Below are 27615 nucleotides of genomic sequence, written 5' to 3'. Positions count from 1 at the left end.
CACAAGCACACAACAGTAGCATGAGTTTGCGTCATCGATTTACACCTTAAATAACTAATATTATAGTCAGATAGCTAATATTTTGCATTCAGCCCACAAACGTCAAGCACAATTTAATCGATGTTTTGTATCAGTACCGAAAAACATTTGGGTAAAGACTCAACATGACAGCACTTTCGGTCACATTCTCTCAGTGTGGATGTAATTACACAATATTTCGTGTGTGTGAGTCTGTGCGTTGCAGGCTTGATACCTCAGGCTTAAGATAGGGTTAATTTGATTTTTTTCTGTATGCACGATGTTACTCAACATACCAAAAAGCTTACTAATGCAGGAAATTCACTCTGAAATCCTTGACGACAATTCAAAGTAATGGGAAATTGCTGATATAATTACGAGTAATAGTAAAGTACGACGGTAAAATGTTGAAAAGCGGATGGCGACAGAAGGTCATAGTCTGACATTCAGACCTTTCGGGTGATCCTGCTGATTCAGCTGAGAGACGTAACGTATCGCAAGATGATGATTTGATATCGACAGCATTTGCACTGACCTCACGTTTGGCAGTCTCTTTATGAACGTGCATTTATGGTCCTTGAAGAGCAAAATGGTTTAAATGCCTCTGAGCACTATGGGACACAACTCCTGAGGTCATCAGTCCCCTAGAACTTAGAACTACTTAAACCTAACTAAACTAACGACAGCAAACAGATCCATGCCCGAGGCAGGATTCGAACCTGCGACCGTAGCGGTCATGCGGTTATGCGGTTCCAGATTGAAGCGTCTAGAACCGCTCGGTCACAGCTGCCGGCACGGTCCTCCAAGACAGTCAGTTGTATATATAACGTAAGAAGTATATTTCTGACTATTGATACTGCTGGACAGAACAATCGCAAAGATACAAGAAATGTATTCGCTGTTTCGAATGTTGACAACCGCCACTTGTGTAATGGAATGACGACAGTAAAAATTTCTGCCGGTGCGGGACGCAAACATTGATTTCCTGCTTATCGTCAGTGGTTGCCTTACCATTTTTTTTATTAAACAATCATATAAAGAACACAAGCACGAAATCAAAGTAATGAAGTACTCGAACTGTTTCAACACAAATTATGTGCTACAATAGCCTGAAGAACACATTTCAATATACTTAGTGCCATTTTTAAGCTTATAAAACATAACATAAATTTTAAACTAACAATAGTATCTCCAGTCCATTCAGAGACATAGAACTAAAACGCAAACACGTTAAAGAGAATTACAAAAAAAAAAAAAAAACAACAACATATAATCGGCTGTCTTAACTAGAATTGCAGTTCTGTCAACTGAGTCACAACCGTCCAAACTCTTCGCAGAAAGTGATTTGGAGCATACAAACTAATAACAAATATATGCACAGGCAACATAAGTTAAGGAAAACGTCATAATGAAGTTAATAAACACCAATGAGAAGTTGGAAGCAGTCCTAGGAACAAGTTGACCCCTTATTCGTTGTTTATTTTGTCCGCTACAATGTCGTGCATGTGATTTGTGCCCTTACCGCCGTCGAGAATTACTCTACGCCTTGTTTTTCAAAAATTATGTCTAACATGTTACCAAACATCGTCCTGACATTTAGGTAACGTTTCATCTTCCAACGTGCCGTTCTCATACAAGCCTCGAAATTAATGAGATTATCTTCAGTATTGTGGAAGATGGTATATGTCACACCATTAGGCTATCCAAACACAACTCACGGCCAAACCCAAATTTCCATGTCAACAAACCTGCGTCTGCATCCTGCACTCGTTACGTATATTCCCATACAGGGGAGACATTGAATTTGAAAGTGGCTTGCCCTTTGCCGGCAGTATATAACAGTGCCTGTGTTGTTTAGAAAGGCTAAGCACTGTCCCTTTCGACGTGCATGCATGTCTGAAGAAACATTGCATTGTAATTCTGCACAATACAGCACTGATACATCGTATACGACCGAAAAGTTTGTTAAATGTACGAGGAGTCGTGTGCCTAGGGCCTCCCGTGAGGTAGACCTTTCGCCGGGTGCAGGTCTTTCGATTTGGCGCCACTTCGGTGACTTGCGTGTCGATGGTGATGAAATGATGAGGATTGGGACAACACCCAGTCCCTAAGCGGATATAAATCTCCGACCCAGGCGAGAATCGAACCCGGGCCCTTAGGACTGCCATTCTGTCGCGCTGACCACTCAACTACCGGGGATTCTGAGCACAGAGTACCTTTCATTCTCTATCAGCAGGCGTCTCGTGATTTCATCTATAGTGAAGCTAATACGTAATCCATGTGTATCGCTTTTTGGTTCGGGAATCATACGACATCACACTGCATCCAAATATTCTTACATCTCAAAATACTTATTACTTGAAATTGAGATATATTCTGAGAGAATAGTATAGCAGCCAGAATAAAATAATACTGCATCCTCACGTAAACATAACTTCTGGGAGGATGATAATTTCGTCATGTTTCCATGTCTGTGTAGAACGCAACGTGATTCCGGTATGTATGATGTCATACTCTCTGTGATACCTACGCGCTGCATTAAGGACCTAGTTCCTTCTCTACAGATGACAACATCTGTATGATAATTTTTTTCTAAATGTATGTGTCTCTTCAAATTCCACACATTTTCTTCGCAGTGAGTCTGCAAACTCTCAACACTTAGGACAGATGCCTTAGTCATACTGCGGGCAGACAATGCAATGATTCTCTTCCTTGGTACAAACTTGTAGCTGTTTAGACAAGTATCCAAGAGATATCCAGGCTCTTTGATATAGTGGTTATGACAAAACACTTAGACTACTTCATTCGTATAAATGCAGATATCCTGTATGACTGACTATGTCATATTCGGATTTTACCGTAGGTTTTCACATTGTTTATGGTTTTCCTACCTCTATCAGTTTCTTTTTGTCTTTTTGCCATTTTTCCATATGTAAAATAGGATATATGTTATTATTGCTTACATTACTAGAAGCAAATTGCTATTTTTTACCGTCTATGTGTGACATACAGTTTAAACACAGTCAGAATACCTGGAAAGCACACTTATTCCTCCAAATGTCAACACACTTAGCACTAACGTGAGTTTCTTGCATTAGTAGGCGCTTTCTTGAGTTGAGTAACACCATGCGTACTGAAAGACAATAAAAATATCATATATCTGACGATAAATTTTAATTATTAACACGGTAATCGATAACAGAAACTTGTGCTATTGGTGTGTGCTCAAATAAAACAGTGTATTCTTAGACATTTACTACTACTATGGGAGGTTCATAAGTGCTGAACTGAAGACTTAAATCTAGAATTGGCCTACTGTTTTATCAATATACACGACTTAATTCTACTTACAACGGTATTGATGTAATCTATACGTTATGACAACCTTCCATTCTAGAGTAGCATTATCACGTTCTGCCATATGGTCGTCGGGTGTAGGAGTGGCATCCTGCATATTTTATAATCGGTGCTGATGCTCTGATAAATATACAATCCTAAGTTTGCTTTTTGGTTTGCAAAGTAGCACAATGCATGTTACTTGTCGTTGCTTAACCCATGCCGCACCCCATGGCCATTGAGCATCCATGTCACACCACACATATAATAGTGAAATTGGATTCCACGCCCAGTCACATTTAGAAAGTATGGCCAGTTGAAAACGGGCCAGGAAATGTTGTAATAATGGCCTTTTCATAAAGCTTTTTGTTAGTAGTGTGAACAGTCATCATCGGTAAAAAAGCATTTGCAGTAGGCGGTCATTCCGATCGTATTGTTATGCTAAGACGTATTCCAGTGTTTATCCTACATATTTACGGTGACTAAAACGGAGTGTCGTGGGCTCTAAACCAGCATCTTCCGGAGGAGTAAAGTAGGTACTGTTAGTTTGCGTGGATGTACATACATTTGAAACGTCCCCTTAGAAAAATTAATGAATGACTCTGCTTAAACTTACACACAATATTTTTAGCGCAACGCAATCTGACTTTCAATAATTTCTACAAAAGAATGGCCCTGACTAACATTAACCTACTCCTTTCACAAATCAGTTACCTCACAAAAATCTTCGTTACCCAAACTACTGCAATACAGCGAGCGCCGTTACTGCCAGCTAAATAAAAGATTCAAACCACTGAAGGCACTAATTACTGATAGGCATAGTTAGCAAATGAAAGATTCTGATAGAGAACAAACAATGTATTTACCTTAAAAGAGTTCAAAAGTCATAATATATATAGCAGTTCATGGCATCCAGTATTACAAATTTACTGTCTCTGATGGACACACATCCAGATCATCTGCTCTCAAAACTCCGCCATTTCTCTCCCCACATCCACCACTGCTGGCGAGTCACCTCCAACTGCGCAACGCTACGCGCAGTTAACAGCCAACTGCCCAACACTAAAATGGCAAATATTGCAACAATACCGACCAGCCTCAGACTGCACACAGCACAGTTAGTGATTTTCATACAGAGCGCTACGTGGCGTTACCAACATAAAAATCTAATCAGCCTACTTACACATTCCAGGTAACCAGGACTGATAACTGATTTTTAAAACTATTCTCTGAATGATTGTAGGTTTAATTATCTATCCTGGAATTCGAATACATTAGAGCTAAGAAGAAGTTGTACGACGTAAACGAAAGTTGGTAGGCGCGTTTCATCATTGAAAGGTGATGTCCATTCACATTTGGCACACGTCTCATAAGAGCGACGCTATTGGCGCCAGTAAGAGGAAGCAAATTAGGTTTCATTTAAATACAAGCTGTAACGCACAAGAATGACTTGACAGGAACGTAGCAGCCGTACATGATAGCTGGTAGCGATGGTCATGAGCATATACAGGGTGATTCAAAAAGAATACCACAACTTTAGGAATTTAAAACTCTGCAACGACAAAAGGCAGAGCTAAGCACTATCTGTCGGCGAATTAAGGGAGCTATAAAGTTTCATTTAGTTGTACATTTGTTCGCTTGAGGCGCTGTTGACTAGGCGTCAGCGTCAGTTGGTGCTAAGATGGCGACCGCTCAACAGAAAGCTTTTTGTGTTATTGAGTACGGCAGAAGTGAATCGACGACAGTTGTCCAGCGTGCATTTCGAACGAAGTATGGTGATAAACCTCCTGATAGGTGGTGTAATAAACGTTGATATAAACAGTTTACAGAGAATGGGTGTTTGTGCAAAGGGAAAAGTTCTGGACGGCCGGGAACGAGTGATGAAAATGTAGCACGCATCCAGCAAGCATTTGTTCGCAGCCCAGGAAAATCGACTCGCAGAGCTAGCAGAGAGCTGCAAATTCCACAATCAACTTTATGGAGAGTCCTACGAAAAGGGTTAGTTATGAAACCTAATCGTCTGAAATTGGTTCAAGCACTGTCTGCAGCTGATAAGATTAAAAGAATCGATTTCTGTGATTTTATCCTTGCTCAAATGGAAACAGATGAATCTTTCGTTTCAAAGATTGTGTTTAGTGATGAAGCAACTTTCCACACTAACGGGAAAGTCAACCGTCACAATGTCTGTATATGGGGCACTGAGAATCCGCGGGAAACAACTCAGTATGAACGTGACTCGCCTAAGGTGAACGTTTTCTGTGCCATTTCAGCCAATAAAGTTTTTGGTCCCTTTTTCTTCGAAGGTGCTACTGTAACTGGACTACAGTATCTGGAGATGTTAGAGAATTGGCTGTTCCCTCAGCTCGAACAAGAAGCACAACAATTCATATTTCAGCAGGATGGAGCGCCTACCTGAACGTCAACTACCCGAGGCGATGGATCGGCCGCCAGGCAGCCCGTGATAGAGCACTTCATCACTGGCCTCCAAGAGGCCCTGATCTTACCCCCTGCGATTATTTCTTATGGGGGTATGTTAAGGATATGGTGTTTCGGCCACCATTGATGATTTGAAACGAGAAATAACAGCAGCTATCCAAACTGTTACGCCTGATATGCTACAGAGAGTGTGGAACGAGTTGGAGTATCGGGTTCATATTGCTCATGTGTCTGGAGGGGGCCATATTGAACATCTATGAACTTGTTTTTGAGTGAAAAAAAACCTTTTTAAATACTCTTTCTAATGATGTACAACAGAAGGTTATATTATGTTGTTATTTTAAAGTTGTGGTATTCTTTTTGAATCACCCTGTACTATCGCAAGACGACCGGACTCCGGACGGAGAGGTGTCATTACCAAGAGGGAAGACCATCGTGTTCGGCGTGTGACTCTAACGCATCGTACTGGATCTGCAGCTGCAGTCTGGGCAGCAGCTGGCATCAGACAGAGCGAACGGTTACTTCAAGGACAGCTCTGAGCCAGACGTCCTGTAGCGCGCCTTCCACTGACCCCAAAACACCGACATTTGCTACCTCAGTGGTCAAGCGCGAGCTGATTGGAGGGCAGAACATTTGTGCTCAAACCTGGTTCTGTTTCGGTGCCAGTGATGGCCGTGTGTTGTTTAGGAGGCTAGTGGAGAGGCTGCAACCAACCTGTCTCTGTGCTAGGCGCACTGTACCTACATTTGGAGTCACGGTCTGGGAAGCAGTTTCGTATGACGGGAGGAATACTCTAGTGATTATACCACGCACCCTAATTGCAAATTTATACGACAAAAAATGGCTCTGAGCGCTATGGGACTTAACATCTGAGGTCATCAGTCCCCTAGAACATAGAAAAACTTAAACCTAACTAACCTAAGGACATCACACACATCCCTGCCCGAGGCAGGATTCGAACCTGCGATCGTAGCGGTCGCGCGGTTACAGACTGAAGCGCCTAGAACCGCTCGGCCACTCTGGCCGGCTTTATACGACAGTCAGGTGATCCTACCAATTGTGCTGCAACAAGAATAACATCCCATGTAGTGTTTTCCAGCAGGATAACGCTCGCCAACATACAGCTGTTGTAACCCGAAGTGCTGTACAGAGGGTTAACAAGTTCCCTTGGTCTGGTTTATGACCAGATCTGTCTCTAATCGAGCACAAATGGAACACCATCGGACGACAACGCCACCATCATCAACAAATAGCATTAACGTCCCTGTACTGAAAGACCAAGTGCAACAGGGATGGAACTCCACCCAAGAAACTGACAACCTGGACCTGTACCACTTTTGCATACATGCATTCAACGTTCTGGCTGTTACACCGGTTCCTAATGTACTCGCATTCCACATCTGCAATGATATATCTCATTCTTGCGTTATCTATGGTCTTGCAATGGTAATAAGTTCAATATATTACCTAGACAATTATACTACAGAAAATTCATCACTCTACATTAACTATTTTTTGGTGTTGCGATTTTTTTCCCGTCGGAGTAAAGGCCTACATTAAACGTACTATATCCCAGAAGGCATTCAGAATTGGGCATTTGTGAGTATGAAATGATTTTGTTCAAATGAGCTTTCCTGTCATATACCGCAACATTGAGCATACTTCGTAGGACAGTCTGTATAAGCAGGACACAGTGCAAGCCCAACCCCTCTGTGGTTTTTCACTCTCGATAACGATGGTGCAGGTTGAGTGTTTTATTCGAAGTGACGTGGATAGTAAACCGAAGAGATTTCATTCAGTACAATATTACGACTAATAATGAAATTGCCTTAGACTTCCCTCCACCAATGCCCCTAAACATCTTAATATCAGTTGACGGTGATCCAACACGACCCTAGCAGTCAGCTGGATGCTGCGTGTCGCCGACTGCTGAAGGAATGTACAACACGAACTGTTACGAAGCAAATGCGCCACTGGTTACGATGGAGGAAGGGCTATGCAAGCTGGATCTCCCTCCTGACTTACATATATGCTATTGAAGCTTCTAGGTTAAATTTGCTATTTAAGACACATCAGTTTCAGACTGGAATTCTTGCAACCTAGAACGTTTCAAGTTTGGGGGAGTACTGCTGTTGTTCTGCCTGCAGGAATGCAAGGAGCGCCACTGCTGCCGGGGGAGCCGCGAGGGCTGCCAGAGGGCAAGATCCTACCGCAGTACCTGAAGGAGCTGGGCTACGTCACCAGGGCCGTGGGCAAGTGGCACCTGGGATTCCACATGAAGGAGCTGACGCCCACGTTCCGCGGGTTCGGCTCCCACCTCGGCTACTGGAGCGGTCACGTCGGCTACTACGACTTCGTAGAGCAATTTTTTGTAAGATTTTACTGCAACTTGACTGTCAGTCACATAAATACTTACCTGTAAAATAACAGACCCATAAATTTAAAGAAGAATTTACGAAGAATTCTTAAGCATTTTCAGAGTTCGAGAACAATAAATTTCCTTCAGAAAGATAAGCTTCTATGCACTGATCAACACGGATTCTGAGAGCATCGCTCGCGCGAATTTCAGCTAGCCGATTTCTTGCACGAACCATGGACGAAGGACAACAGAAAGATTCCATCTTCCTAGACTTCTAGAAAGTGAAGTATGACACTGAAGATTGTTAAATTATGTCCGAGGATACGGAATAGGGTCTCAGAGGTGAGAGAGGCTGGAGTACTTATTAAGAATCAGAACCCAGCAAGTTGCTCTAGACGGCGAATGTTTCTCGACGACAAGGGTATCGTTCGGAGCACACCAGGAAAGTGTGAAAACACCGCTCTTATTCTCTGTACGCGAAAATGATTTGACGGATAGGAGGAGCAGAAATCTGCGAGTATGAAACTTCCTGGCAGACTGAAACTCTATTCCGGATCGAGACTCAAACTCGGGACCTTTGTCTTACACGGGAATGTGCTCTACAATCTGAGCTACCATAGCACGACTCACTACCCGTCCCCATAGCTTCAATTCTGCCGGTACCTCGTCTCCTACCTTCCGAACTTCACTGAAGCCCTTCTGCGAAACTTGCAGAACTAGCACTCCTGGGAGAAAGGATATTGCGGAGATATGGCTTAGCCATAGCCTGGCAATGTTTCCAGAATGAGATTTTCACTCTGCAGAGGAGTGTGTGGTGATATGAAACATTCCTTCAGATTCAAACTGTCTGCCCAAACAAGGTAGCTGTGGGGACGAGTCGTAAGTCGTGCTTGGGTAGCTCAGATGGTAGAGCACTAGCCCGCGAGAGGCAAAGGTCCCGAGGTCCAGTCTCGGTCCGGCATACAGTTTTAATCAGCCAGAAAGTGTCATATCAGCGCACACTATGCTGCAGAGGGAAAATCTTCTTCTGGAAGCATCCACCAGGCTGTGGCTAAGCCGTGTCTCCCAAATATCCTTTCTTCCAGGAGTGCTAGTTCTGCATCGTTCGCAGAAGAGTTTATGTGTAGTTTGGAAGGTAGGAGACGAGGTACTGGCAGAAGTAAGGCTGTGAGGCCGGGTCGTGAGATTTGCTTGGGTAGCTCAGAACACAGTCTGCCTTTCGCAGTGATGCGGCATGGAAGTCTGTTTTCGTCCCTGCAGTGGAAGATCGGGTGCGCGGTTGTTTGCGTATCCGGCGTACTCGCACGTTTCGAAGACTCGATACGGAATGGCACATGCATACCGAAAGTTGACTCTCAAGATCTGTTTCTCGAATGAATATGCAAGTCCGAAACCGTATGAAACTGAAAGGTTCCTACGACCCGAAGTTAAACTTTACTACAACGACCTTACTGGAATACACCTCTCTATAGTGAGCAGTGTAGTCTACATCAAACTGATTACCGATTGAGTGTGTGACAAAATCATTCGAGATACTAACCATGGACTCAAATTCCGTCACTCTGATAGTCACCTTGGAGAGGTAACTATTGATACGCAGGGTTGGGATTACTAATCATATTTCCCTTCGAGGTTCCTCTGACTTGTCGATTGACGCCTTACGGCCATATGGAAGAGTGCTTAGCCATGAAGAGGAAAAATGATCCAACTTCACGACTACCCCGTTCTCAATGCGATGCGACAAATGAGATCTGACATAACATGTATCCTCATACTTGTTCATTGACGGAAGCAGAGCAATGTTCATCTACGATGGACAACCCAAAACATACTCTGGATGCGAGAAAGCGGGCCACGTCCGTTCAGAATGTACGCAGCGGAGGATTGTTCAAAATGGCTCTGAGCACTGTGCGAATTAACTGACACATCCACGACCGAGGCAGGATTCGAACCTGCGACCGTAGCGGTCGCTCGGCTCCAGACTGTAGCGCCTAGAACCGCACGGCCACTCCAGCCGGACTGTGCAAGTTCCAATTGGCGAACCCGTGCCTACGTCCTCGCTGACAATAACGTATGCGGAGGCATTTCGGACAGATCCCATCCCCATGAATGACCAGCTCCAACATACTGACATTTTACGGCAACAGACTGCAGCAGGACCGCTACCTGTGACGAAGCGACGCTCACAGCACTGCGACGCGAATCACACTAGACAGGGACTGAATACTGACCCACCGGATGGAGAGCCGCTTGTAGGAGTCCCTCGACGTACCACAGCAACGCCTCCGCCTTCTGTCAGGCTGGTTGGAGAAGCACGACGAGAGATGGACCTCCAGCACAGGTACTGGGCCGATGACCCCGATACTGATCCACTGATCGACGACGCACGCGCAATGGTGAGTGCGGCGTCCACCGGATGCTAACCACGCAGCAGACGCAGACTGTCGCTCAGACATCATGTCGCCAAATAGCAACACACTGGTTAACATAAGCGTTCATGTGCGCTTTACCCACTGAGGAACGGCGGCAGGCGTATCGAACAGCCTCTGTTAACATTAATACCATTAGAACGCCAGTCAAATTGCAATTATTAAGAGGCATGCTGCGTGCGTCAGACGTCGACATCGTCCTTCTACAGGAAGTATGTGTCGAGAGCTTCCCTGATCACACATTACACCCACTATGGGCGGCGGTAGCGGAACAGCAATACTTCTACGTAGCGGCGTAGTAGCCGAGGACGTGATGTACATCCCGTCAGCGCGAGGACTGGCGCTCACAGTGCTACGTATAGGAGTACGGATCGTTAACATCTACGCACCGTCGGGGTCCGACAAACCGCCCAATCGATCCCGATTTTGCACAGAGGATTTTGCACCACTATTCTTAGGCCGGTATGAACGTGTCTTATTTCGAGGCGACTTCAACTGCGTGTTCGCACTAAAGGGTCACCACCCACAATATCATTCGTGCCTGGAGCTACGACAACTCATACAGAACATGAGTCTAACGCCTAAGTCACGATGGCCGGACGCGGGTTTCAACCGTCGTCCCCCCCAATGCGAGTCCAATGTCCAAATCACTGCACCACCTCGCTCGGTGGTAATTAAAGGATCACATTTGCAAAACCCCCTAAAAGTCTCATTTTGGGACACAAAAGTCTGAAGCTTAGCTCAAACGTGCCTACAGCTTCCCTCTGTAGTGATGGAAAGCGAGACGCCCTGCCACGTCGCTCTCGGGCTCGAAGAAGCCTCAAACACGAAGAAGTCAACACATGTGGGAAAAAGTCCATTAATTCAGAAGTTCATGTGGCGTGTAACGTCGGTTACTGGGTCACATTGTCAGCAAATGTCACCAAAACTCTGCCCGACGCCACTGTTGGAGTTTCACACGATGGGAAGGTCGTCACAGCCCCTCTCGCCCACGTTTCACCCCTTTATTTGACGCCTCGGTAATGGAGGTCAGAACCACGACGCCCGGAGTTGAAATCACGCGGTTTTCTTATGAGTGGCCGAGGAAAACATTGTAGACCCACCGCCGCTCAGAACCGAAACGAAAACACCTCAGGGGGTGGCAGAAAGATCGTCAATGAAACCACCCCTTTCCTTAGGATGTTGATTCCCACACATTTAGTGGTGTAATACGACAGTTCACAGCACTATCAGCAAAAGGACGACGTTCCTAATAACCTTCGGCACTGTTGACACCTCCCGGCCGGTTCAAACTTTCTCGACGGACATCACGGTGCTTCAGCCACAGTGAAAGTGATCTCAGCCCTTTGGAGTGCAATGTGACCGCATTTTGTCCTCTGGTGCACAGGATGATATCAATAACAACCGTTAAAAGGCATTCGACAAAATCTGTACGTGATTTTCGAAGCAGCAAAGAGGCCTTATGTATTTTCAGTGCTCTTGCTGCAAGCCTTCCTGTGACGTGACCACGGAGGGGTGACAAATACACAAATACGTGAATTAAAAGTCAAAGGGTCGCTCTAAGACCCCACAGTTCGGCAAAATACTAGGTGGTGCTGTAAGACTACGGGACAGTGTTGCATGATAATACGTATCATTGTCCGAAACTCCGTCAATAATTTTTGGACAAGAGAGAGGCGTGATTTAGAAAAAAAAAAGTGTCAAGAGAAGTCATCCACAGTGAAAAAGTTCTATTTTAATCCATGTAAGATTTGACATGAGAAGTCGGAAACTGGTATTAAAAACGAAACAAAAATAACGTTTGAGTAACACAGTGTGGAAATGGAAGATGTAAATGTGGTAGGACTCCTGACTTGTGTATATAGAGTCCAGCTACGTGACAATCTAAAAACAAAAAAAAAGCTGAATTTGATAATAATTATGAATTAAGATTATTTTAAATTTTGTGATAAATAATTTTAATGAATGTGATTTAAATGTTAACTACAAATGACCATTTGCGTCTAAGTGTGGTTGGCCGCAGATGGAGTTTTGACTAAGGCATTGGTCACGTGACTCACGGAGCGGAGAGAAGGCGGGGATGTTTTTGGAGACTTTTTGCGGTGGACGCGGATCGGGTAAGACTAATTACGACATTTTTCAAGTCTCTTTTCACGTTAGGAATGAAATACCAGCTGATGGTTGCATTTTGAGCAGTACGTAACGTCCCTTTGGGATTCGTATATACGTAATCGCCTGCAAACAGTTTTCTATGCGCTGCCAGAAACATGACCAAATTCAATTTATAGTTGGAATAATGTCGTATTGATGGATCTCTGAATGTGAACTGCAGTTATTAAGTCAAGTGTTTCCAAAAATGTTAATGTTTGTTTTCATAATTAACTGACTGAGATTCACTGGCCACTTGATAAACTTATAACGTGCACGTTAGGGAGTAAATGCAACGGTGGACAAACGCTTCCTCGACAAACGAGCCATCTGCTAATTTTAGAATGTTCACTTGCCGCTTCGATGGAAAAATAGCGTTGATTCCTGTTACTGAAGTTTCATAGGCTCAGCGGCTGTTTATTAGTGAAGGCCATTGTCTCGGGATTTGCAGCAGCCACCCACATTTACTGTGCATTTAAAAAAGGTACCTTTACAGAGAAAACCTGCTAAATACTTTTAGGCATCTGCAGGCAGGAATCAGACGACTCCGAGTGCTTCTCAGATTTGCTCTGTAAAGGTGCGTTTTTAAAAACTTTCAGTAAATGTAGACGGGTACCACGAGTGTTTTGCCGAACTAGGGACGAATGGGGAGGGGCGGGGGGGGAGGGAAGCTTTAAAGTAACTTTATCGTTCTCCTCTCGCATGCCACACTACAGGAGACCGTGAAAACAGGTGCACTGTAAATGCATCACGTTCGAATTTCATCGAACAAGTTTCAACAGTCCATAGTGGTTCCACCCTTTACACAAGAACAAAAATTGCGTTCATGCTGTACCCGAACGAGGTGCGACCAATTTCAAGGGAGATGCAACGCCACCACGTCCATAGAAGGGCTGAAACGTCCGAGGTCGTTAACAGGGTCAAATACTGCAAAGAACGTCTGCGAACTGTTGTTTGGGACCACGAAATGGAGTCAACGTCCCACAGAAGGGGACTTCCTGAAATCTCGTCGTTTCATTTCTGACCGGCAGTGTGTCTGTAATGTTTTACTCAGCCACTCATAAGAAAATCTCGTGAGATCAAGTCTGGGTGGCGCGGCTCTGATCTCCATCGCAAGGGCTTCGAAAGAAGGCGTGAAATGTGGATAAGAGGGCGTGTGGCGATCTTTTCATCGTGTGAAACTTCAACAGTGATGCTGGGCAGAACTGGGGTGAGATTTGGTGGCAATTGGACGTGATTAACCTACTTTACAACTCATAGGAACTTCTGAGCTCTGGCCTTTTTCTCTCATGTGTCACACCTCAGTGTCTGAAGCATCATCAAGCCTGGGGATAACGTCGCAAGGCGCCATGCTTTTGCAACAACAAAGAGGAAGTTGTTGGGCACCTCAGAGCCAAATATCTAATGTGTCGGAAACAACAGACGATTACGACGCATCGAAAAATTATCCTTTAATTCTAATACTAAAATGTAGACTTTCACGGCCGGAAATATCATGTCCATTATAATTATCCGGGCTGTTATGCCGTGGTCGGTTGATGAATTCTGTGTCATTCCCAACGTTTCGTCTCCGACTGCGGGAGGCATCTTCAAGGGGGTCTGTAGCTCGATGGAAGGTCCAACACACCCACTGGCTCGCTACTGCGAGCCAACACACCCACTGGCTCGCAGTAGCGAGCCAGTGGGTGTGTTGGACCTTCCATCGAGCTACGGACCCCTTGAAGATGTCTCCCGCAGTCGGAGACGAAACGCTGGGAATCGACACAGAATCCTTTAATTCTGTTGAACGTTATAGTTCAACATAGGTTCGAGTTCGCAGAATAACTATCACTAACAGCACTATATTGAATTTATCGTATTATTTGTCAAAGTGATGCATGTTGGCAAGCGCAGGACGTCATATAAGCAATACTGACGTTCGAAAATCGGTGTGGAAACTGCGCACCAATAGATAGAATGCCGCATGGTGGCATTAAGGTCACTTGTTGCGGCAAGAAGATTACAAGAGCGGGCCAGAGACGGATGATGAATCATTCTGGTGACGACCTGTGCTGCAGATGATGAAATCCACTGACATGAGTGATTTTGAAAAAGGGCTGATGGTTATGGCTCGGCACTTGTGGACGAGAATCTCAGAAATGGCGAAGCAGTTCGGCTCTTCGCGTGCTGCTGTTGCGAGCGTCTGTGGGAAGTGGTGCGAGTAGGCAACAAGCTGCTGAACTCCTATGCCACTTTAGAATACGCGGAGGTCGGATGCTTGATCACACCGTAAAGCAGGATACTCGGATATCTGGGGTAGATCTGAGGGGAGAATTCATTGCTGATGAAGGCAGCTCACTCTTCGGTGCACATTGTTGAACGTGGGGCCCACAGGAAACAAGCCTACATGTAACCCAGGTGACCCAGAGACATCGTCTATCAGGACTGCAGTGGGTGCATAATTGGAAACGGGTGGCCTGAATGGATGAATCACGTTTCGTGCTACACAACGTCGATAGTAGCACTCAGGCACGCAGTCATACCAACCAACGGCTGCTGGGAACGTGCGCCGAGCCAGAGATGCACGCCGGTGGCAGACAGCATTCTGGTGTGACAAGCGTGACACGAGAACTGCGGACTCTGTGAACAGTAATGCTGACCAAATGCATCCCTTCATGCTTGATGTCTCCCCCGATAGCCACTAATCCTTCCGAGCGGATTACTGTCGATGTCAGTAGGGCAAAATCTCGCTTCAGTTGTCTGATGAACAATATACTGAACTGACGTTGATGTCTTAACCACTAAATCAGCCTGATCAGAGCCCGATGGAATACACTGGACGATATTAAGTACGTGGTCATAGCGTTTTGACTCATCTTTGTACAAAGGGCGTCCAATATATAATGAAACACAGTTTTCTCTGAAACCAGTTTGTTGTTATTCATCATTTCAATACACCACTACAGAGTGGCGCACATGAAACCGGCCCCTACGGAGAAAGGAATATGAATGAAGGAAATCAACGTACAACATCAAAATGGTTCAAATGGCTCTGAGCACCATGGGACTTAACTTCTAAGGTCATCAGTCCCCTAGAACTTAGAACTACTTAAACCTAACCAACCTAAGGACATCACACACATCCATGCCCGAGGCAGGATTCGAACCTGCTACCGTAGCGGTCGCGCGGCTCCAGACTGTAGCGCCTTTAACCGCTTGGCCACCACGGCCGGCCAACGTACAACATCGCTTTCTTATATTTTTACTGTACAGTGTCATTATTAACTATGTAATTAACAGTTAAAGTAAGAGATTTACTTTTATTAGTTTAATAAGCATATTTTAGAAAGGAGTTTAAAGTCTGTCTTCAAAATGTTCTTCGCCAACATCCAGGCAAAGTTGTGCACGTCTAAGCACGTTAAGGAAAATACTTTTCAGTACTCTTCGAGGAATGTTCGAAATTTCTTCACATATGTTGTTTTTTAATGTGTCAAGTGTTCTGGGGTTGTTGCGGTAGACTCTAGCCTTTAGGAATCCCCAGAGTTAAAAGTCACATGGTGACAAGTCGGGAGAGCGGGGTGGCGACAAGCCTTTACTAATGGTCCTCTCTTCTGAATAATCATTATGTATGCGAGATATGGACAAATCTGACGTATGAGAAGTTGCCCCATCTTGCTGGAAATATGCACAACATTTTTCGTTTGGACTTAACAGAGCCGAAAATTCATTGTAGAGTTGCAAGTAAACATGTGTGATGACAGTATCGTTCTAGAAAAAAATGGTTCAAATGGCTCTGAGCACTATGGGACTTAACATCTGAGGTCATCAGTCCCCTAGAACTTAGAACTACTTAAACGTAACTAACCTAAGGAAATCACACACATCCATGCCCGAGGCAGGATTAGAACCTGCGACTGTAGCAGTCGCGCGGTTCCAGACTGAAGCGCCTAGAGCCGCTCGGCCACTCCGGCCGTCTCATTGTAGAAGAATGGTCCGATAATTCTGTTACCAGATACAGCACGCAATATACCAATTTTTGTATCGTGTATCGGCTTTTGCAGTATGCCATGGGGATTCTCTGTAGCCCAGTGGCTTGTGTTTTGTGAATTAAGGTAAATCGACTTATGAAACCAAGCTTCATCCGTCGAAAAAAAGTGGAACGGATCAACATGTCCCCCAGCTGCATTTTCCAGCAACCAATTACAGTAATGTGTATGCTTACCCCTGTCTGCTTCTTTTGTTTGCTGAACAACACTCACACGGTAAGGTTTCATTTTTAAGCCATGAAGGATACGTTGACAGCACCTGCGAGATATTCCGCATTGCTGTGATAATCGTCGTGTTGACTTGTAGGGACTTCTTTCAGTGTGTGCCGTCATATTTGCCACAACTTCAGGTGTACGCACAGTCGGTGCTTTTTTCGACACTGCCTGCCGAACGCCAGTTTCTCACTGAATCCTGAATCGTTGGTTTTTCTGGTATATTACTTTCAGGAAACTTTTCATGAAAAGTGTCACGAACAACTTTAAGGGATTCAGATCGCACATATTCTTCAACAATGTGCACACTTTCTTCGATGGAGTAAGGCATGACAATGAAGTATACGGTTTATAACGAATACTTTCCTTATGAACTACTCACGCCCTACTGCTGCTGGAAGGTAGCAAAGAAACCATCAAGCTAGTAATGCTACTCACGCGCGTTCGCATCCCGGTTTTGGCCGGTTTTGTGTACGCCACAGATGGCCGCTGTGGCCGAGCGGTTCTAGGTGCTTCAGTCCGGAACAGCGCTGCTGCTACGGTCGCAGATTCCAATCCCGCCTCTGGCATGGATGTGTGTGATGTTCTTAGGTTAGTTAGGTTTAAGTATTTCTAAGTCTAGGGGATTGATGACCTCAGATGGTAAGTCCCACAGTGCGTAGAGCCATTTAAACCACTTTTATGTGCGCCACCTTGTGTATTTCCCTTATTTTGGCTACAAAATACTATTTTTCAACACAATCGCCATTCAAAGCGATGGCATTTCGCCACCTTTCTGGGAGGGCCTGTATGCCTAGATGGTACCACTGTATTAGCCGACGTCGTTTCCCAGTCTTGTTGCATCAATAACCTCCCATTCATCCACCTACTGCTTCTCATTTGGCCTCCTTCATTTGGCCAAACAGATGGTAGTCGGAAGGTGCGAGATCCGGGCTGTAGGGTGGATGAAGAAAAACAGTGCAAAGAAGTTTTTTGAGCCCCTCTCGCGTGTGCAGACTTGTGTGAGGCCTTGAGCTGTCATGGAGATGTTCGTTTGCATTTTTAGGGCAACGAACACGTTGACATTCTAACACTGCAGGAGGCACAGTTGTGTGCGGGCGGTCAGTACCTTGTTGTGATGATGTCAGACGCCTCACCCAACGACTCACTGTGCTTTTCTTCACTGCAAGATCTCCGTAAACGTTCTGGAATCCACTACGAATATCTGCCACGCTCTGGTTTTCGACATCTATATCTACGTGATTACTCTGCTATTCACAATAAAGTGTCTAGCAAAGGGCTCAATGAACCACCTTCAAGCTTTCTCTCTACCGTTCCACTCTCGAACGGCACGCGGGAAAAACGCGTACTTAAATTTTTCTATGCGAACCCTGATTTCTCTTATTTTATCGTGATGATCATTTCTCCCTATGCAGGTGAGTGCCAACAGCATGCTTTCGCAATCGGAGGGGAAAACTGGTGATTGAAATTTCTTGAGAAGATCCCGTCGCAACGAAAAACGCCTTTGTTTTAACGGTTGCCACTCCAATTCACGTATCACGTCTGTGACACTATCTCCTCTATTTCGCGACAATACAAAACGAGCTGCCCTTCTTTGTACTTTTTCGGTCTCATCCGTCCGTCCCACCTGATGCGGATTCCACACAGCACACCAATACTCCAGAATAGGGCGGACAAGCGTGGAGTAAGCAGTCTCTTTAGTAGACCTGTTACACCTTCTAAGTGTTCTGCCAATGAATCGCAGTCTTTGGTTTGCTCTACCCACAATATTAGCTATGTGATCGTTCCAATTTAAGGTATTTGTAATTGTAATCCGTAAGTATTTAGGTGAATTTACAGTCTTCAGATCTGTGTGACTTATCGCGTAATAGAAATTTAGCTGATTTCTTTTAGTTCAAAAATGTTCAAATGTTATGTAAAATCTTATGGGACTTAACTGCTAAGGTCATCAGTCCCTAAGCTTACACACTAGTTAATCTAAATTATCCTAAGGACAAACACACACACCCATGCCCGAGGGAGGACTCGAACCCTTCGCCGGGACCAGCCGCACAGTCCATGACTGCAGCGCCTTAGATTTCTTTTAGTACTCATGTGCATAACTTGACACTTTTCCTTATTCAGGGTCAACTGCCACTTTTCGCACCATACAGATATCTATTCTAAATCATTTTGCAAGTTGTTTTGATCATCTGATGACTTTACAAGACGGTAAATGACGGCATCATCTGCAAACAACCTAAGACGGCTACTCAGATTTATGTCGTTAATATAGATCAGGAACGACAGACGGCCTATAACACTTCCTTGGGGAACCACGGATATTACTTCTGTTTACGCGATGACTTTCCGTCTAATACTACGGACTGTGACCTTTCTGACAGGAAATCACGAATCCAGTCGCACAACTGAGACGATTCTCCGTAGGGACGCTCTTTGGTTAGAAGACGCTAGTGACGAACGGTGTTGAAAGCCTTCTGGAAATCTAAAAATATGGAATCAATTTGACATCGCCTGTCCATAGCACTTATTACTTCATGAGTATAAAGAGCTAGTTGTGTTTCACGAGAACGATATTTCCTGAAACTGTGCTGACTATGCGTCGATAAATCGTTTTCTTTAGGTACTTCATAATGTTCGAATACATTATAAGTTCCAAAACCCTACTGCAAAACGACGTTAGTAATATAGGCCTGTGATTTCCTTCAAAAGAAACACAATGACAGGTCTCTCATTGGAACACACCTCTGTCAGAGCCACCATTTTGAAGGTCTCACACAGCGCCGCGACCTTTCGGAACTTCATGAAAATATAGGGAGTGAAGCGGGAATATTCGACAACGTCCCACAACGAATTCCTCATTTTTTTCAACCGATATTTATCTAGAAAAAAATGGGTTACAATAGTTATTGATAACCTCTCTTATGTATACCACCACATATGAAGTTGGGCGTCAAAAGCATGTAGCCAATAATGAACATAACAATAGTCTTTGTGCAGCTAACTGGAGCTCTAGTGGAGTTAAATAAGTTCGTTATAGCAGATACATTCAATTTCAGCTGTACCATTCGTGAATAATAAGCACTTTCTCACATTAAGTAAATGTGTTTCTTCAAGAGAATGTAAGAACATTCATTCACTTCGTAATTCTTGCAGCGGGAGTGGGGTACGTTACTTGTATCAGTAATATCCAAGCTTTCATGAATAGTCGACGTCTTCATGTAATTTATAAGTGGGACGGTCATTCAAAAAGGAATGACTCGGAGGTTGTAAAATCAAAGTCTTCGAAAGGATCGTAATACCTAAATTACATGAGCTGCATTCGCAGTTTCGAGTACGAGTCAACCATCAGCTGCATAAAGGTATGACGGCAGTGAAGATTTGTGCCGGACTGGGAATCGAAACCGTATTTCGCCTCTTACGTGAGCGTTTGGCTTGACCGCTTTGGCTCTCCATGTAGGACCCACAGCCAGACCCAAACTTCCATTACGCCGTCGTCACTGCGCCACAACCTACACTCGTAAGCACATTATGTAATTCCAGTACAGTGGGAGATATTTTTATTGGTATCGACGGATAAATATGACGTTGTAGCGCCTGTGCTGTTAAGAGCTGCGCAGTGTTACTTCGGATATTCATTCATGTTTTTGTCCACCGATACCAGGCAGTGGCTGTACGGAAATTACATAATTTGTGTTCGAGCACATGCATCCACGTCGGTAGTAACATCACGTCGTTCTTTTTAACAACGAATGCACAGTAACATCGGATCGTAACGCCGTTGCTTACGGAAGAAGGTGTCGTCACTATGAGAGCGAAGAGGCTCCAAATCCGTCGCTAGAGGGCACGAGCCCACATCCACGTGACGACAGGAGGAGCGCTTGCACGTGTCCACTGTCCGTTGCACTCAGCCATTCTGAAGACACAGCAGTGGCGGCTTTAAGGAGGCCACACCATGCCTATCTAACCCATGTTAATTTAGGCAAGTATTTGATCCATTTCTGAAAAAAACTATTTGATACAGGACGTTAATATTTTCACTGTATGTTACATGATTGTAATAGAGTCAACTGTACAAAAATCCATCCATTTTACAGCTTTTAAGAAATACTTTTTTTAAATTGATTAACGAAATATATTAAGTTCTTTCTGCAGAAAATATTTCATTCGGAACTTTCGAATGGGAAAGAGGTGGCTTTTGTGTTAAACAGAGTGTCTGAAAATTTCATTAATTTATCAATGATAGTTTCTGATATAATGGGGCATATGTACTGAAAATTTTAGTTTGCGGGGAATTGACTTTCAAGAAAAATCTTTTGAAATTTGTTACTTACTGTTAATTGAAACTGTCCTGCTGCATATGATGGCTCTTCTTTGGCCTGTAGCAGGTGTTCCAGCTTCTTTTTCACCTTCCTGGATGTTTGTCTTGCTTTCTTGGCCATATTAGATGCAGACCTCTCTGCATCGGCTATCCTCATTTTATCGCAATGTTGCAGCCCAGTGATCATTTTTTCACCAGGATTAATTCCCAGCTTTTTCAGTACGCAACACTTTCCAATATTAAGACAAATGAATGTAATAACAGCATCATAAGTGCCTAGTTTCATTGTATGCGTGCCTACGAATACAGTTTTAGGAAGGCAGTTCCAAATTATGCTGTTGAAACATTCATTTGGGTTCTGTGTCTGCCCATGCAGACATTTCCTCAGAAGCTCAGGATGATCCAAGTCTCTGAAAATAGGTTTAATTGCTGTAATAACAGCAGCAGAAAGAGAATGCTGGTGAGAATAAGATTCTCCATTTGCCTGAGCCCTATTGTATTTGCACCACGAATTTTCTCCTGATGGACACAATCCATGACATGGCTTATCATCCGTAGAAGAATATGGCCCAAACATCTCTCTTCATTGCCTCCAGATTATCTGTATTTCTCATTATTCCCTGCCCATAGTTTACCTTCAAGCTTTCAATCACACTTGAACAAAACCAACCGCTTGTTTGAAAGCGTGTTGTTTATTAATAGCAGAAACAAAAGGACCGTTGCATTCCAAGGATAGCCAACAGACTGTGGAGTTAAAAAATGTCCCTAGTGTGGAATGTAGGGGATATAAAGATCCAAAGTATATGCAGGAAAGTGTGTGACGGAAAAGTGGACGTGGCACATTAACACACGTGGTAGGACAATGCTCTTTAAATGCTCGAAAAAAATACTTTTCAGATTACTTAAATAAAACCTTAATCTACCAAAATATGATAAAACCGAAAATCGATTTTTTCTCTACCTGAAGCACGGTGTGGTCCCCTTAAACTAAGAGCAGTGGGGTGTGCTGTGTTGACTCAGAGCGGAAGGAGGGCGGGCATCCGAAGCTTCCCAAATAATGAATTATTGAAGACCGACATGTTACAATGCCTGTCACTGTCCCAGAGGACCAACTGAGCGTCGGAATTGCAACGGCCATTCAGTGCACTGTTCCTCTGTTTTCAACACTACTGCGTACAGTGGACGGACGAAGAGTACGCGTACTCACTCTGTCGTCACGTAGGTGTGCGCCCGTGTCTTGCGGCAAGTATGGGGCTTCAGCGCTGTTATAGGGATTACGGCGCTGTTGTAGGGATCACGCCTTCTTCCTTAAGCAACGGCATTACGACCCCTTCATTGTACAGCCTCTGGCTCGCTGCTTCTTGAGCGTCTCGAACAGTTGCGCAGTTCCTTACTGCCATTATAGCGCTTTCTTATGAAACAAATGGACGACTTAGTGCGTTAGAAATGAAGAAAGGAGATCGGATCGGTGTGTGTGTTTGTGTGCAGGGTGTGGGTGGCGGCTACGACATGCGAGAGGACATGACGACGTCGTGGGAGTACTCTGGTCGCTACGTGACGGACGTGTTCACGGAGGAGGCGGAGAGGCTGATAGCTGAGCACGACACTGGGAGGCCGCTCTTCCTCTACCTGGCGCACCTCGGCTGCCACGCCGGGATCGACGCCAAGTGGCTGGATGCCCCCCAGGAAGTCATCAACAGATTTGGATACATCTCGGATCCCAACAGGCGCATACTTGCAGGTAGGATACGACAACAAAATGTGATAAATACGTAATACAGGTTTGACACGACAGACGCGACCATAAAGTAATTGTAAGAAATCGGGTAAGTTTACTGTACATATGAACAGTAAAAACACACCACAGTCAACTTAAATTTTCCATGTTCTTACGGAAGAGAACTGCTGGTCGCAATTAGAAAACTAATACCTGTAACTACACGACTGTAAATTAATATTTTGTAATGCCACCACAAATTCAAGGCATTGACTCACAGTTAATTTTCCTTTTCGTTGTTGGTTAGTGAGACGAGAGTGTTACAATTAATCAGGGAAAACCCCACAGTTGGGAAACGGGGCCAGTATTAATTGGTTACTGTCGAGTTGCGATTTATAATATCTTTATTGATTACTTCAACCATTAAAGGTCATTTCTTTATCACTTGTCCAGGAACAGATACAAAAAAGCCAGCAGGCATGACTACCTTTTCAAAACAATTCACTTTAGAGTTAACGGTCAAGCCATTTTACTTAAAACCAGTTTTGCTAAAACATTTGATAACAAATCAAAATTTTCCAAGTAATGAAATTAAAAAACTTTATTTCACTCGTAATAGCCAAGCCATTTTACTTAAAACATACTTTGATGGAGCATTTAATAACAAAATTAAAACTTTCCAAGTAATGAAAGAAAAACACCAATTTGCTTACAATTTCGCTACCGAATATGTAGGGAACCACTTCTTTAAAATTTTGGCACAACAAGATATTAAATTACAAGGGCTCGCTAACAGGGAGGCAGAACTAGCATTTCCAAAGGATGCCAAGTAGATTAAAACAATCAAAGTAAAGATACATTCACCCTTTACAATAACTAACAATTTCAAAGCCACGCAATTTTAAAGAACTCATCAATGAAAGGCAAACTTAACCCTTTTAAATGGTGGCCAAAAACAATCAGAGTAATCTATAACCATTTAACATTTTACAATAACTAACAGCTTTAATACCATGTCCTGCAACCAAAATCTCCTGGGATAGAAATAATTAACCGACCTGCTGTAAGCGCGACCACAATTTTCTCCCGAAGGATGCTGAGGCTAGATGCTGGACTCACAGACCCACAACGCCTCACATTCAGCAATCACATCGACCTCACGCGAGGCCAGGGGAGGAGGAGGAATCAAATCATGAACCATAATCCGTGCCCTAAAATACACTTCCTCCCATGCAGTATTAATAAGAAGTCAAAAGATCACTGTCTATAATTACATCGTCGACAGGGACAGGAAATCCGAACGCAGGAGGCCACAAGGCAGAAAAAAAGTAATCTTAAACAATAATCCCTGCCCAAAAATACACTTCCTACCGGGCTGTACTAATAAGAAGCGGAAAAGGTCACTGTCTATAAATACACCGGCGACAGGGACAGGAAACCCGAACGCAGGAGGTCACAAATCTGAAAAGACCCTGATAACACAAACCAAAATTCTTCAATTAACATCTAAATCTTTAACCAACTTAACTTGCAGTTTATCAGAGAAACAGCAGGTGAAGTCCGATGCAAAGGCTCCTCGCACCCGACCGTGTCCACGTCGCCAGCGTGCCCAACTGGGCACAGTCGCACAGCCACGCGCTCTGTCACCGGAGCCCTCGTCTTCTCTGCACCCACGGAGGCGAAATACCACTCCTCAGGTTAGGCGAGTTACTAGTCCATCATTCCCACCTCCAGACGGAAAATTTAAAGACATCCGTTGCCGCTCCTAACAAGTAGTGCCTCGGAACCACAGCGGTGGCCCCTGGTGGTCACAGCAAGAGCTTACAGCCTTGTTCCGTCAACTCGTCCCACACGCCTCGCACCGCCAGGTCAGAGCACCGGCTTGTTCTCGGAACAACAGCCAACTCTCCACCGCCACGCCACGCCGCGGTCTCATCCAGCGACATTCTCTCATTCCCGATTTTAAAATGTGACCGACCGACTCGTCACCGCTAGGCACCAAACTGGCCATCCACCCAAAGATCTTACTCCCATACACAAGGCGAACAGGAAGCAACGACTCGAAGATCCATAAGACCAGACACGCCGCCAGAGGGGAATCTCAACAGAATCGTACGCAGCATAACGATAAATATGAAAGAATCAATTAACGATGGAATGGAAGGACTCAGAACAATCTTAACAGCGCGATATATGTCGAGAGCCGACACACGGCTCAGTTTGTTTGTCATCTAACTAACGGAGAAACACGGTACCGTCCAAGTACTTATTTATAACTGGTGTCCACGTCCGTGCCACGTAGCGCCTGGCCCTGTGCTTACAGTTTATGACGTCATATCTCCTGAACTATTGATGTACAATAAGATAATTTTGTAGCGACATTCAGCGGCATATGTGGATACTGTTTGCAAAATGTATTGCGAATGGAGTCAGTAGCAATAAAGTACTAAATTTGAGCGTCTTGAACGCTGCGGCAGTTATTCATGCATCTCACTGTTTATGACATCATATTTGTCGTATTTCCTGGACTACAAACCTTGAAACTTCTTTTATAAATTTTTTACATGCACTGAAATAGGTGCCGGCCAGAGTGGCCGAGAGGTTCTAGGCGATACAGTTCGGAACCGAGCGACCGCTACGGTAGCAGGTTCGAATCCTGCCTCGGGCATTGATGTGTGTGATGTCTTTAAGTTAGTTAGGTTTGAGTAGTTCTAAGTTATAGGGGACTTATGACCTTATAAGTTAAGTCCCATAACGCTCAGAGCCATTTGAACCATATGAACTGAAATAACTGAGAAGATGAAACTTCATAATTTAATTCAGAAACTCCTGAGTGAAATTGAGCGTACTGTCACTTTGCTGTTTCATCATATCATATCTGACCTACAGAATTATTCCTGACAAACACAACTCAAAGTTCTCCTATTCATTAGTTACAATATTCAAGGACAACGCTATCTGACTACTTTAAAATTAACTCAAAAGAATGCCCCTGAATAAGAAGCTATACATAAGTCACTTATCTCACAAAAATCTTCATTACACGAACTACAGCAATGCCGCAAGCACCAATACTGCGAGCTAAATAAAAGATTCTAACTACAGAAGGCTGTAACTACTAATAGTCATGTGGTTGGCAAAGGAAAGATTTTGTTACATAGCAAACAATGTGTTTATCTTAAGAATGTTACTTCTGTAAAAAATCTGGGAGTATGCGTACTGAACGATTTCAAGTATAATGATAATATAAAATTAATTGTTGGTAAGGTGGGTGCCAGGTTGAGATTCATTGGGAGAGTCCTTAGAAAATGTAGTTCATCAACAAAGGAGGTGGCTTACAAAACACTCGTTCGACCTATACTTGAGTATTGCTCATCAGTGTGCGATCCGTACCAGGTCGGGTTGACAGAGGAGATAGAGAAGATCCAAAGAAGAGCGGCGCGTTTCGTCACAGGGTTATTTGGTAAGCGTGACAGCGTTACGGAGATGGTTCAAATGGCTGTGAGCACTATGGGACAACATCAAAAAAAAGTTCAAATTTGTGTGAAATTTTTATGGGACTTAACTGCTTAAGGTCATCAGCCCCTAATCTTACACACTACCTAACCTAAATTATCCTAAGGACAAACACACACAGCCATGCCCGAGGGAGGACTCGAACCTCCGCCGGGACCAGCCGCACAGTCCATGACTGCAGCGCCTTAGACAGCTCGGGGACTTAACATCTGTGGCCATCAGTCCCCTAGAACTTAGAACTACTTAAACCTAACTAACCTAAGGACATCACACACATTCATGCCCGAGGCAGGATTCGAACCTGCGACCGTAACGGTCACGCGGTTCCAGACTGAAGTGCCTAGAACCGTACGATAGTTACGGAGATGTTTAACAAACTCAAGTGGCAGACTCTGCAAGAGCGGCGCTCTGCATCGTGGTGTAGCTTGCGGTCCAGATTTCTAGAGTATACCTTTCTGGATGAGGTATCGAATTTATTGCTTCCCCCTACTAATAACTCCCGAGGAGATCACGAATGTAAAATTAGAGAGATTCGAGCGCGCACGGAGGCTTCCCGGCAGTCGTTCCTCCCGCGAACTATAGGCGACTGGATCAGGAGAGGGAGGTAATGCAGTGGCATGTAAAGTGCCCTCCGCCACACACCGTTGCGTGGTTTGCTGTGTGTAAATTTAGATGTACATGTAGATGTAGAATGTGGCAACAGGTTCAAAAAGTGTATAATCGACCATGACATCCAGTCCCAAAAATTATACAATCATGGATAAAATTCAGTCTCCAAGTCGGACACGTCCAGATCGTCCGCCTTCGCTAACACTTCAAACCTCTAACCTCAATCAATGCTGACTACTCACTCATAACTTCCATCACTGGCCGGCCGATGTGGCCGTGCGTTTCTAGGCGCTTCAGTCTGGAACCGCGTGACCGCTACGGTCGCAGGTTCGAATCCTGCCTCGGCCATGGATATGTGTGATGTCTTTAGGTTAGTTAGGTTTAATTAGTTCTAAGTTCTAGGCAACTGATGACCTCAGAAGTTAAGTCGCATAGTGCTCAGAGCCATTTGAACCATTTTCCATCACTGCTGGTAGTTCACCTCCAAC

General features: G+C 44.3%; 1 protein-coding gene across 1 annotated transcript in view; it reads left to right on the top strand.

Moving 5' to 3' along the window:
• Positions 1-27615, top strand: part of LOC124788392 (arylsulfatase B-like) — a 108432-nt gene that overhangs the window by 32905 nt on the left and 47912 nt on the right. The window contains exons 3-4 of the mRNA XM_047255658.1: positions 7938-8161; positions 22774-23026. Of these exons, the coding sequence (XP_047111614.1) occupies positions 7938-8161; positions 22774-23026 (477 nt within the window). The remainder of the gene's footprint in view (positions 1-7937; positions 8162-22773; positions 23027-27615) is intronic.

Source organism: Schistocerca piceifrons, chromosome 3 (assembly GCF_021461385.2).
Source record: "Schistocerca piceifrons isolate TAMUIC-IGC-003096 chromosome 3, iqSchPice1.1, whole genome shotgun sequence".
Lineage (NCBI taxonomy): Eukaryota > Metazoa > Arthropoda > Insecta > Orthoptera > Acrididae > Schistocerca > Schistocerca piceifrons.
The sequence above is the reverse complement of the archived record's forward strand: the minus strand, read 5'-3'. Positions and strand labels throughout refer to the sequence as shown.